Consider the following 13969-nt stretch of genomic DNA (forward strand, 5'->3'; position numbering starts at 1 on the left):
AAATTATGGAATTGGTACTGAAACATGAATGATAATGATCCCAGCCCTCTGCTACGGTCCCATCAACTATTTATAACGAGTTTCAGCAGTCGGTGCTTTGCTTAGAGAGGCAAAATATCAGCAAATCATGACCATTCGCCTTGCACAGAGCTGTATGTATATATGTATGTATGTATGTATATGTACACATGCAAACACGCATAAACACATTGCACTGATCAGCCCACAGACTAATATGCTCTCCTTCAGTTTGCCATTTGATTTGTCTCCCGTGTTCATTAGAGGTGTATGTGTATATATATATGTGTGTGTGTGTGTGTGTGTGTGTGTGTGTTTGCATGCATATGGAGGAGAGCATGATATATTCATGCAAACACACACACACATTGCACTGATCAGCCTCCAGACTCATGCTCTCCTCCAGTTTGTCGTTTGATTTGTCTCCCGTGCTCTCTCATTCACAGAAGTGGCGTCTGTGGCTCCGACTACTCCACTCCGGGAGAGCTGTGGGGAGAGGGAGTGAGTCCAAATGCCTGTGTGGTAAAGAAAGGGTGGCCAAAAAAATGTGTCGGTGCATGGGATCTACAAATGTCTCCTGCATCTTGTAGTGGAATGGTGCTTTTAAGGAAAGGTGAGATTCAACAGCTATATTTTGTCCAAAGCTATTGTGTGTCATGCTGTCTATACCTTAATGCAAAGTTTTGTGTTGGAGCTGGGGCTGTAAAGCACATGTTGACTTTGCAGTGCTGAAGTGACAAACTATAAATAAATAACAACACAAGATCTGCGTTTTAATATAGGGTTTTATTGTTTTTCTGGTTGTCGCTCAATTATATTTATGTATGCTATGTGATGCATGCATATATATTTACACAGACACACACATATGCACATGTATATATAGAAAGGATTGCTTCCTATATGTGAATTGGTTGTGCCAGCACGTTGTTTCAGACTTGCTCTGCTCTATTTCTGCAAACTGACTCAAGGAGTATACTCTCCGTCTACCGTGCTTTCTGTCCATTAAACCGCTGATGGATGTGAATGGGTGTTTTGCAATCCAGGTATCTTTCAAGTGTTAAGTTGGGGCATGATGTAGAAATGAATTTTCCGATTGGATGCCGAGAGAAATAACATTTGTACAACAGTCCTGCGAGATAGTTGTAGGTTGCGCCTGAATAGCTGTTAAAGATGGGAAATGCACAATACAATTACAGATTGCATCTGCTTCTGCGTGTCCATGTAACTTTACAAATGTACACCTATACAAGCTGTTTTAGTTTGCACAATACACAGTAGTTGTGTTCATCCAACGAAGAAACACACACACACACACACACACACACACACACACACACCTTACTGCATTTTTCAATTTAGCAATCAACACGTATATATATATATATATATATATATATATATATATATATATATATATATATATATATATATATATATATCAGGCCTACTATACAATGCATTAAATGTGTTTTGTGCCCAATTATCTTTTACAAAATTGTACAATTACAATGAACTGTTAGCACCAATTTCCATGGCCTTTATAGAAGATCTTTGGTGGAAATCAATTCAATTATATCCTCCTTTTTACTGATAGCTTTGGGCAGACTTTATTGTGCAAGCGAGATATTATTACAGATATTCCTCGTCAACTTTTGCATGCATGATGTTTTGTATTTTTGAAACATTGTGAGACCGACATTCAAGCAATCTTATAAGAAAAATATGAGCTCAGGTTGTTTGTTTCTCTCACTGCTCCATGTGTGATATACATGCTGCCTGTGCCATTATACAAAACAGGAGCAATGATAGTATTTTATTCTGAAATCTGTTTTTGTGTATTTGAAGTCATCGTCCTTATAAAGTTTGTCTTTACAAAAACCTTTAAATATGATGCATGCCTTGAAAAGCATAAAAGCACGAAACGTTGATTTAGAAGCTACAACGACTGTTAAGAAAATGCGAATTAAGTTATTTAATAAGCTTATTAATGTGTCAGATGTCCATTGGCTAAATTAATGATGTAGTAAACTAATGTCGATTAGTTTGAGAATCCAAAACAGTAGTTTGTACATAAAACGTATTTAAAATGTGTTTTTTTAACAATGGTGTGTATCTTGTATTTTCACATTAACATGTAATCGGTTTTTAAATGTAAAGTTAATTATATAAATTACTAGTATGTGTTATGTTGGCTAACTGAGCGGTGTGCCATCCAACTTTTAATATATCTGCTGTTTTTCAAACTTTCTTTATTGTTTAAGGCACGTTTAAAAGTTTGTGGAAGATGGGATTGTATATGGTTATTTGGCAAATGTCTATAGTTCATGTTAATCAGTCGGGCCTTCTTTAGTTTAAACAATCTAGGCCTTCCCTGTATTCATTCTTGTTGAAGCTGGTCGTGAAGAGCATTACCTATATTTGCTCCAAACCAGTTACATGCACATTGATTAAAGTAGACTATTATTCAAACGATTACCAATGACACAACTAATAACTTGACTTAACACCGAGTCCAAGCCAGCGCTTTTCTTTAATTAATGCCAATAATGCAACCGGTCCATTTAGCTTCAGTTAGCTTTTCCATTGGTCCATATGAATATGCATCAATCTAACATTTTCACAACAGTAGTATCAAAATACCGGCAGGAAGAGGAATATTAAGACATTTAAAGAATAGTATATACAAATAAATACAATCATTCATTTAATTTAATGTGGCATAAGTGTGGGTGTATGTTACACACTGTTGTAGCATTCATGATCAAAACTGTGAAAAAGATTTTCAAGAGCAAAATGCAATACAAAAAACTTCCAATATCCAGTTTTATTGCATTCACTTTGAAAATTATGATTAATCAAAAAATACCTCTTTTCCCTCCCTACCATATATACAAAAGCTGGTGGCTTTATGATACACACAATATACTTCATATATATATCATAAGATAACTATATAACAGGATACCATTATTAATTATGTTAAAAAACGGATCTGAAGAGGTGAAACACCACACAGCCGGGTTGCGTGCTGCACTTGTACAGTACCGCCGGTGCGCCGCTGCCTCTAGGACCCAGCAGAGCCGGCTCCGGGCAGAACAAGGCTCGCAGTCCCTATATTAGCTCGCATTTGGAGAAGATTGCTTATCTCTGAAACATCTCTCCCAACTGTGTGAGCTGCTGGCTGCGGGAGCTTTCCTCTCCTCCATCATTACCTCCGTCCTTTAAGTTGCAGTCCCACTGAAATACAGGCAGGATGCACTAGAGAATTCCCATCTAGAAGAATCTTTTGCGTCTCTGTACATCTCCATCCAGTGGACTCTCCAAGGGTCTAATCTTGCCACCCATCTGGGCTATGAACACTGACATTTCTGCACTGGGTAGGGGGATGCGTGGAGGAAGCTGGCAATTTTTTTTGGTAGAGGATATCCTCGGCACCAGGGCTAACTGAACTGCTTGATGTCCCCTTTTTGAGTCTGAGAGAGAGAGAGAGAGAGAGAGAGAGAGAGAGAGAGAGAGAGAGAGAGAGAGAGAGAGAGAATGCTGTTTGTACTTGCAGGAGTTGCAAGTGTGGGTTTGGGATATGGAAAGTGCAACCGTGGAGATGAAAAAAAAGTGCCATTAAAAGTTTAAGCAGAGTCTTTTTTTTTTCCTTCTTCTGGGGAAAGACACTGTACAATACTGACTCCAGCATCTTGGAGACACAAGTGACGGGATCTTGAGCATCGTATTGGAAATACTGTCAGTTTTCTTCCTACCTGGCCATGCAGGCAGTGATCACTCATCTACTCTGAAGTGGCCGGAGATCCCACTCTGACAGCTGAAGGAAGATTGACTTGCGTTATCAGAGATCTGTCCATTTAGTCAGCTCATTCAACTCTGGCATCATCAACTTTTTTTTTTTTTGCCATCCCTTTTTTTTTTTTTTTTTTCCGAGCTCATCAAATTTAGATTAACAGCCGTATCTTGAAAAGGATCCATCGACGGTCATTCTTGAACTTGTTGAACACTTATAAAGATTGGATCTGCATTCCGCTATTTCCAAAGACGCACCTTCTGTACAATTGTAAGTATGTTTGTTTCAACCAAGTTATAATGATGTGTCTTACAGTATATGGTACAATGCAATGGGGAAAGAAAATGGGAATAATGTGAAAATTCATATTTTCTGTCGTTTTATTAAATAAACTATTAGCAGTATATTGAATTAGTAATTGTATTTCTTTTATTCCTCCTTTTAAAAAGAGTGGCACCTTTCAGTGCGTCTCTCTGTGAGAAGACTAAGCAACTGAATAGATACAATTGTAATTTGACTATTAGGAGATTACAAAAGTGTGTAACATTTTTACCTATTGTTGTGGAATATGTCAGTTTGACAGAAAGATGTAAATATGAGGATTTTGCAGCGCCCTCTGCTGGGTTCATATATGAAAAAAAAGAATTGTAGGAATCCTTTCATTTCTTAGGCTTATATGATATTTACAGTATCTATCTGATAGATGGGTGGATAGATTGATAATTAGAAATATAGATAGGTAGATAACATTTTACAGCAGTGCCCAATTAGTAATACAGTTTGATTATTATTATTATGTAGTTTATTTATGTATTTTTCATTATTGAAAACCTTTGTCTATAGCAGAGGACTATGTTAATACATTTAAAAGCTCCCACATGTTTTACTTTTGCTTTTCGCCCATCACTGCATTTTAAAATGGACCACCAATGTTCTTCATATCCGCTTTACACCAATACATATTTAATAAGAACAATCGATTCTACATTATGTGACCTGCATGCTGTATCTATAATTTATTTATTTAACTCGGAAAGTTCATTGTGGAAGTTGAAGTTTAAAGTAAGACTCGCAGTATGAAACGTATAATTTAAATTAGAGGCTGCCTAGAGATTCAGGCTGCCCAAGCAATACAGTTATTGTGATGTTTGCTGGCACAGGAATAGTAATTCAGATGTTCATGGTTTACAACAGCAACATAAAATAATAATCATCTGCAGACGTCATATAGTTTACGTCACACAATTGATGTAGATGCTAATACTCTTCTGAAGTCATGCTTTTACATCAAACAGACATGGACATAGAGTAAATGCACGTTTTCCATAAATACTTAATTTGTGGTCTTTGATGAATAGCAAATTAGGGAATTGATTTTAAAATGTATAGTTTATATTCCCTGTTTCAAGAAGCTGTTTGGTGGGAAATGTTGGTGTTTTGCTCTGTGTTTTGTATTTATTTTATCTATGCCATTTAAATATGGTATTCTACAATTATTCCATGACAAGTAATCTATTCCTCATTCTGGGTAATTATGTTAATGACCTGTGTAATGTGGTTTGCTTTAATGGTAACTGTAGTAAACCTCCAGATATCGTACCATGGACAGTATACTCCATGATACAGTTTATGCATGACAGTTACTAATGTCTTACTTTACCAACTAAGTTTTTGATAGCAGTAGCTACTGCAATACTCTGCAATACTGCAATATTTATTTGTTTAATTCCAGTGTTTTAAATTATGCAGAGCAAATAGACAAGTGTTCTTGCACCCAGGTTTTAAAGTTGTTTAAAAGCTTTTGACATAAAGAATCCGTATGCTTTTACTTGAACTATCCCTTATCAGAAGTATGCACTGTTGTTTGTACTTTTCCTGTAATTCACTTCAATGAGGACTTGCGTTGTGTATTATATTTTACTGCTCTTATTGCAATATGCTTTGTGATGATTCTATGATAACTGGGTAATGCATCTGCTATGAAATCAATAATAATAATTGCTGCAATTGTTGAAGGAAACCTTAGTTTTTCAGTGTTTTTTTAAATGTTATGTTTTAATTGTATGTTGTGCAGAAGCCTCAAGGATCTGGCACAGACAATGCCTTGGAGAAAATAGTGAGGGAAAGACTGTCCCCGGATATCTGAGTTCACAGGCAGACATTGTCAGTAAAGCTGAAGGAACAATCCCCTTAGCTAAGCAAGCAGACATGAATTGGATCACGGAGGTTACACTGTATAAAGCACTGGTACTTTTCAAGTAACTGTATATGGCAGTTGCAGCACTACAAAGACCGAGTCCTAAGCACATTATGAAGTAATGGTGTTTTAGCTTTTTAAAAAATGACCATGCATTTCAATTGTTCAATAGATGTCACACTTGAAATCAAAGTAACAGTGTGCAATTGAAAGTATATGACACAATATACTGGCTGATCAAAACCAGTGACATGCCTTTGTTATTATTTGCTTTTGATTATAATTAGTCGTTATTGTGCAACAATTATGGGTAAGGATTGACGTACATGGTGCTAGAAATTTCAGATTGTTTCACATGAAGACAGCTGTGTGAGACATTCTAATTGCAAATTGCACTGCTTTGCATATTTTGTGATCCAATTTGATATCTGGTAAATGTTGTACGTTGGAAGAAGACGCGTCACACCCTTACCAGCATTTGAGACACAAACTTACATTTTCAAGGTCACTGTTTAGATGTGAAACAGATCTTCAACAGTTGTAATTTTGACCCTTATATGTTCAATTGAGTTATTCTTGAATGCAAGTCATATATTTTTCTATAATGACTGATTTGAGTATTTATTTGTCTTTATATGGTATTTATGCCCATACCGTTCTCAAATAGTGTCTTAAATTTGATTTACTCTATCATCTCAATATTCTTAGGGATTAACTAATCGTGAGATGCTAATCACAGACTTCCGATCAGACCGCAAGACATGAGGCACTTTGACACCTGTCCAACTCCTCTTGATGTGCAATTTAAGGTCCTCTTTCTTGGAGCCATAAAACAGCACGCAACTCACCCGCATGGCTGGCTGTGTTGAGGGAAAGTAAATGGAGTATATACTTGCTTCTCAGAAGCTACTCAAGTGGTGTAACCATTGCTTGGCAGACGTGTGTGTGTGCTGGGTTTAAAACACTCAGCCATGCATGATTGCCTCTGGGGATGAAATGTAATCAGACACAGGGGTGTATTTCAGAACTTAAAAAATCCCATTCAGCACTGCCTCTTCCTGGGTCATATAAAATAGTGAAAAATGTAGGGCTTTTAACTTAGAAGAAAAAAAAAATCGAATTCATCATCTTCTTGGTATAACCTTAAAATATACTTAACATTTATAAGACGTGTCAGTGAGCAGAAAGAACCGTTTAAAACCGTCTCAGGGCTGGGTAATATTCATAAAGTGCACATTTCTCTGTCACGATTTCAGAAGCAGACGAGCCCTGAAAAATATATATTCAGGGTTATTTCTGACAATATTCAGTTTGAGAGAATTAATTTGAGATTGCAAGGTATAAATCGCTTGTTATAGATCATAGAGATCATCATAAACTTACAGATTGTTGCTGCTTTCCCGAGAGGCATCCCCCTTGCCTAATCAAGGCCTAATCAAGGACGCACGGAATACAAAAAAAGCAGTCAACCGATTCCTATATATATATATATATATATATATATATATATATATATATATATATATATATATATACATTAAAGCTGCATATTTAACTACAGGATTTTATAGATGTATATTTTGTTCTATCGAAAACCTTCCCGCTCAATTTTAGCCCAAAATAGCTCAGGCAGGCTAGCATTCCCAGCCGGATTCACCCGACAAAGGCTCTTATTGTAATCCAACGTGCACAACTGATTATAAACAGAATTATTGTGACGGGCATATTCCCTTTAACCATCACAACTGAAATCCATGGGGCTGGTGTGTTCATACTGCCTTATATGTAACTCCGGCTAAATTGAAGGCTGCTGCACATCAGTCTTACTTATAATGCAAAGCACGCCACTTTCCCTCCACTGTGACTCTGAAATCTAAGTGGAGAATAATGAGAGAAAAGAATGGTATCTAAATTGTAAAACTGATAATGACCCCTCTGCATGTGATCTTTAATATGCGTTGGCCCTTATCTATCTCTGTATCAGTGTTAGCTCATTAAACTTCTCTCTCTCTGGCTAGCCAGGCCTACCCATATTAGTTCTTGGCAAGCTCTGACATTTTTAATACATTAATATTATGTCTATAAAGTAATGGTGGACTATTAATCAAAACTTGTTCTGTGCCAAAAAATTTACTTATAATTGGCTTCTTCTTACCTGGATTGCCTCTTACACTGACCTTCCTACTTTTAACACATCAAAGCTTCCCTATCCCAGACAGTTGTCCCCTTATTCAGTACAGTGAAGCACGGGCGTAATATACGTTATGGACCCCATATATTAAAAAGAGCTCAATCCGTCCCCCCCCCAATAATGTGTGTGACGTTAGTTGAAATGAAGGAGCAGAGGAGAAAAAGAGGTTGCGCGTCCGTGGAGCGCAGTTTTGCGTAGTTCAATGGGAGAAGTGGATTCCTGCAAATCTGCGCAGAGCTGCGGAAATCTGCGCTAGAAGAACGCGACTAGAATGTTGGTGCCATTCGAATCAGAACAATGGAAGTGAGGGAGGCAGGGCTGAGCAACAGACAACGGAGAGGAGAAAAGACACGAAAATGAGTGCAGCGAAATAGGTGTGACTTCTGATATAGCCGACCAGTCAACAGTTTGATCACTCTCAACCTCAGACAGCCCAGAGCAGTGTAGTCAATGCGTTTGTGAGTGCCATACTCCATACTGCTGTTTTATTGAAATATGTTGGGAAACAGAATCAAATCTAGCTCCGCATTATTGAGGTTCCACAGAACAAGAGGAGGAGCTGATTTGAGAGAAGTGTTGGGAGGAGAATGGAGAGAGATTGGAATGAGTTATAGATCACAGTCTCAACATTAGTGAGGTTTATTATTTTTTGGCACTTTTTCCAGCCTTTCAGGTTAGTCTGTGCATTGAGTAAATAAAATGCCCCATGGCAATGGCATTCAACTCTACCTAACATCTCATATTTTATGCATTTGTTTATTGTTCAATTTAAATTGTAGGATGTTTCCACATGAGTTACAAGACACTTTACAGACATGCACACAGAAAAACGATGTAATCTCAATACTTATTGTACATTGATAATGTGGGGTACCAGTATAACATATCTTTACCTGTACCCACTTAAACCCCCCCAAAACGAGAGTATTAGACATTTCAGTTGTTCTGTTGCAATGCATGCTGGGACATATTTTTATTGGCAGCCACCAGTTTCTTACATACACCTAATTTGCTGATTTGGTGATTTACTTTTTGTTTTGAAACACATCCATTTATCACTTTTGACATCTCACTTTGGGGTTTCAGAACATTGAAGTGGTGTATTGAAACGTTTTTTATTTTTTATTTTTAATAGCATAGCAGAAGTATGAGTTGATTGCTTGACTATATTTTGTTAGTCAAGTTCCTATGGGTTTTACTCATAAGTCACAACATAAAATAATGTATTTATTACATAACTCTATAAAACTAGTAATACCATTGCAGACGCATCTTTTGCCCACAAGGACAGCTAGCTGGTCTCAATAATTGTCCCCCCAATGTTCAAAAGGATGTTATGCCCTTACAGTGAATATTTTACCCATATTTCTGGACAGTGGTCAATGTGATGGGTTTGGCATATTTTAATGGAAAGGAATTTCACATTTAAATTGACAAAGTATGTAAAGGTAAATTATTATTAATATTATTAGTAGTAGTAGTCGTAGTAGCATTAATGAGTCCAAAAGACTGTAAGCTGTGGTAAATTAAAATCCACTTCACCAGCTGAAATGTGAAAGTCTGGGTTTATAAGAAATTTAATTTACATTGATAATATATGCACAACATACATTGGTTTCTATTAATAGTTTCAGGGATTGGAAAGGGCTTAAGTTAAGCTTTATCATCACAGAACACCTCTGCAGTTTTTATTTTCAGAGGACTCATTTTCACCTTTATGTAATTATGACTTTTCACATGTTAATTCATTCGAAAGCCATCTACAGTAGTGTTGTTAACTGAGTCTATCAAAATTATTAGCAGCGTATAAAATAAACAGAAAACGTCATGTTTATTTGTTCATAGACAGGTGTTTAATGAGCCTAAATCTTGAAGCAGACTTGCTTTGGTGGCAGAAAAAAGTACACAATAAAAACTGAGTGGGTGCCCCAACCTCTACGGTTTTATGGTGTTTTATGCATGTTAGAGAATAAATGTAAGCATTAAAATCAACAAACTTATTTGCTGACTGAAAACATAAATAAACATATAATTTCCTTTTGGAAAATGTGGCAGATATTTTACAGTCTGATGTGAAACGCATGCAGCATCTACAAAAAAATAAATTTTGTCATAAACTAAATACAAATTAGGGAAAATAAGCAGGGTAAATAATGACGGTTTTAGTAAGGTAAAATAGTCATGTTTTCTTCCTGTTACAAGAAGTACTACATACGTAATTATTTTCCTATTATATGTTGATCGGTTTATGTAATACTATTAATGAAAATGAAAAAGGCATTTATATCTGGGTAGAGTGGCATCTTAAACTGAATATTATGTAGCCATTTCTGTAGCTCAGTGTTTTTGGACAGTGTGTTAAATGCGTACAATGATTTGGAAAATATGTCACAATTAGCTTTTTGTAAAACTATCATAAATTTGGCTTTATATTTAGGTTCATTATCAAGGTGTAATGTAAATGCTGGCCCAAAACGGCTCCAGCCAGATGGGTTTTGACAAACCGTAATGCTCTGCATACATCTTTGTGGAAGCTGCAGCTTTCACCAGCTGTCCAAAAGTCTTTGCTTATTTTCTCCGTGGCAGAGCCATGCCAGATTATTGCACAACACTTGACCGGTTGCCCATGTATCCATCCATATATTTTTGCCAATTGCTTGAGAAAGCAGGGGCTCCCTCACTGACAATAAGTGAATCGTGCAATCTCTAAATCAGACCATTTTACTCTCTCTATTTTTATACAATATCCTGTATTTCCCCAAGGATTATGTGTAATGTCTCTAAACCCCAAACCGATTTCTTTGTACACTGACTGAGTAACAGATTAGACAATGGGAGGAAATAGATTGCTCTGAAAAATAGACTGCACATAAACAGGTAGACATCCAAGTTATCTGTTTATTGTGGAATCGTACACAGCAGCAGTCACATCTGATTGGTGTAGTAAATACTTTGGAATACTACTCTGTCAGGAAAATGCAGGAAACCTTTATGTGAATATGGGATGAATTATTATTATTATTATAATTATGATGTAGAGAATTTTCAGAGATGTATTATGATGCTGTGAGTATATTTACATCTATGCACTGCTTGGGCTGGGCCACTCTCTCTCTCTCTCTCTCTCTCTCTCTCTATTTAAAAAAAAATAACTCTTTGGTCAGATGACCTTGGGTATAAACAGGCAGAAGTCTATTCTGGAGGATATAAAAGTCTCGCCCACAGGTCCCAGTACCTTCACAGAGCTCCAGCTAATGGTGGTCCAGTGACCCAGATCACATCCCAAGCAATAAGAGCCAGGCATCCATATAAAACTGTTGTCTGAGAAGCTTAGAACAGGTAAAGGTTCAAAATGCACCAGTATGTGTTAGCACCTGTGTTGCCCATTACAGTCGACAGCTGACATTGCATTGTGTCAGGAGTAAGCCATTGTGCTGCATCTGCTGTTGAAATAACGGAGCACATTCTTAAAATAGTTACTGGTTAAACAATTGTATTCTTAATAGAAAATTTACAACATGAACTGTCTTATAAACCTATTATAGATCTCTATAGATAATTCAATGGATGATGGTTTTACATTTCTTTACTTATTTAAACTTACAGTGGCTGAAAAAGCTTTATAAATATGGCCAAACTATTATGGTGGTTTCTATGGACACTACCACATGGGATGCTATTTGGTTGGTTGGCTTGACTATTGACTGTTGGTGTCTGACACATGAATGAATGGACGAATGAATGAATGAATGAGTATTGTTTCACTTGGTTTTCGATTTTACTGTTCAGGATTCTAATATTTAAAAATGTGATCATATAAGCAAAAGACCCAAAAAAGCAGACTTTTTTTTTTTGGTATAATCATAACATTGAAATAAGATTAGCATCACTTTCATTTAGGTTTATGCCAGCAACAACAAAAACAAACAGAAATCATTATTTTTAGGCCTTTTGTGATTATTTGTGAGTTAAATGTCCTCTTTCCCGTCTGCTGAGAATGTCTGTTGTAAAATTCATGAATCTTCAAAAATGGCTCTATGGCTCATTATGGTCTCACATGGGTATTACTTAACAGCTTAAGCAGCATCACTTGGTCAAAATACCTGGTCCATCACCAATAACGTTTTGTAGCAGTAAAAATCAAAAGCAGCATGAAATATTAATATCCTCCAGATAGGGAATATATTTGTACTTTTTGAGGCATTTAAACATACTGTGAGGCTTATAAAGAATTAAAACAGAGAAAGGGAAACAAACACAGTTATTAGTCATACATCTTTATCAATCAATCTCACAATGTATCTCTCCTTCCATCTCTATACATTATTAATATTTAGCTTGAAACGGACGAAAACATTGTTTGTTTAATAAAGCGAGAACACTTTAGACAGGCCTCTTTTGTCTGTTGAAACAAATCCTGGAAAAGACATGGTTATTGCTTCTTGTTGTAATGGCCACATAATTCTGTAATTTGTGTACTGCAATATTTACCTCAGAATTATACCTGAGGCCTATACTTTACTACCTTGAAAACATGCAAGTGATAGTATATATTTGTTAATAACAACTAAATGTCAATCTTGTACAACCTGCAAGATGTTAATTTGTATTCTTTATTGTTTTCCGCAGGGTCTTGGTGTAACGAAAATGATGATTGATGGAAAACAGACTTGAGACAGCTGTCACTCATCACTTCGCCTGAGATACTGATTTTTGAGCACGTCAGGGCGTCTCTCTCAAGCCCCGAACACACCTCAGCCCTTTGAGTTACCAGTGCGGCCCTCGGAGACGCTCAACGGACACGCTGGATACACCGACAGAACGTTGAGGCAGACGCAACGCGATAAAACTAAAACTAGCAGCCTAAAGCAATTCTCAAAAAGCTGGCATGCTGGCACAGATCCAAATCTCTCGATTCAGTAGAAGTTGGATTATTTGATAAAATTGCCTGCTTGTGTTTGGATAACGTAATTTTTCAAAGCAACTGAGAGAAGACATCGAAGGACCCCGCGATGCTTTTGTCTGTCGTGTTGACACTGCAGGCCCTCTGGGCGACTGTGTGTCACGCAGTGCAGCACTACCCCTCTGCATGGGGACATTATGACGTATGCAAATCGCAGATCTACACCGATGAAGGCTTAACCTGGGATTACATGGCCTGTCAGCCAGAAGCAACTGATATGACCAAATATTTAAAAGTGCGGCTTGACCCTCCTAACATCACTTGTGGAGACCCACCTGAGACTTACTGCGCTTTGGTAAGTTTAGACTTTCCTTGTCTCAACTGTGTTCAATAAAGTTTTCCTTTCTCTTTACTTGAAAAGCATACTGGCAAAGTGTGCATTCTGCAAAGAATAAAATGCTGATGTTTTGTCATGAATGACGATTTCTGCAAACCAAATCTGAAATTGATTCCATCCAATTGGTCAGACATATCTTCAGAATTGTTTAAACAAAGGTATCATAAATAAAGTAAGTGCAAAATTATGAAATCATTTATTCAAAATATAAGTACAAGTAATCTGTAATGTTCTCTTATTTTCCCATAAGGTTTAATATTTTATATTTTTTGTTGGAATTTCTTTTCCTATATAAAAATCAGTGAGGATGACACATTTTAAGATCAATATCAAGCTGTTATTACAAGTTAAATAATTAATCTGGTTGCATTGGGCATTAATGCTTTAAGTTTTTATAAACTACATTGTTATTTTAATATATATATATATATATATAAAATCACCATCAGCCTATATCGATCTACAGC

The 13969-nt window shown here is 36.6% G+C and overlaps 1 protein-coding gene across 5 annotated transcripts in view; it reads left to right on the top strand.

Moving 5' to 3' along the window:
* Positions 1-454: 454 nt before the first annotated feature.
* ntng1a (netrin g1a) overlaps positions 455-13969 on the top strand; it is a 101744-nt gene continuing 88229 nt past the window's right edge. For 4 of the 5 annotated variants that reach the window (XM_066692161.1, XM_066692159.1, XM_066692160.1 and 1 more), the window contains exons 1-2: positions 3166-4084; positions 12832-13460. In XM_066692161.1, coding sequence (XP_066548258.1) covers positions 13215-13460 — 246 coding nt within the window. In that variant the 5' untranslated portion in view covers positions 3166-4084; positions 12832-13214. Of the gene's footprint in view, positions 632-3165; positions 4085-12831; positions 13461-13969 lie in introns of those variants that run through there. The other variant, XM_066692158.1, reaches the window with a different exon arrangement.

The sequence above is a fragment of the Amia ocellicauda genome, chromosome 19 (genome assembly GCF_036373705.1).
Source record: "Amia ocellicauda isolate fAmiCal2 chromosome 19, fAmiCal2.hap1, whole genome shotgun sequence".
NCBI lineage: Eukaryota > Metazoa > Chordata > Actinopteri > Amiiformes > Amiidae > Amia > Amia ocellicauda.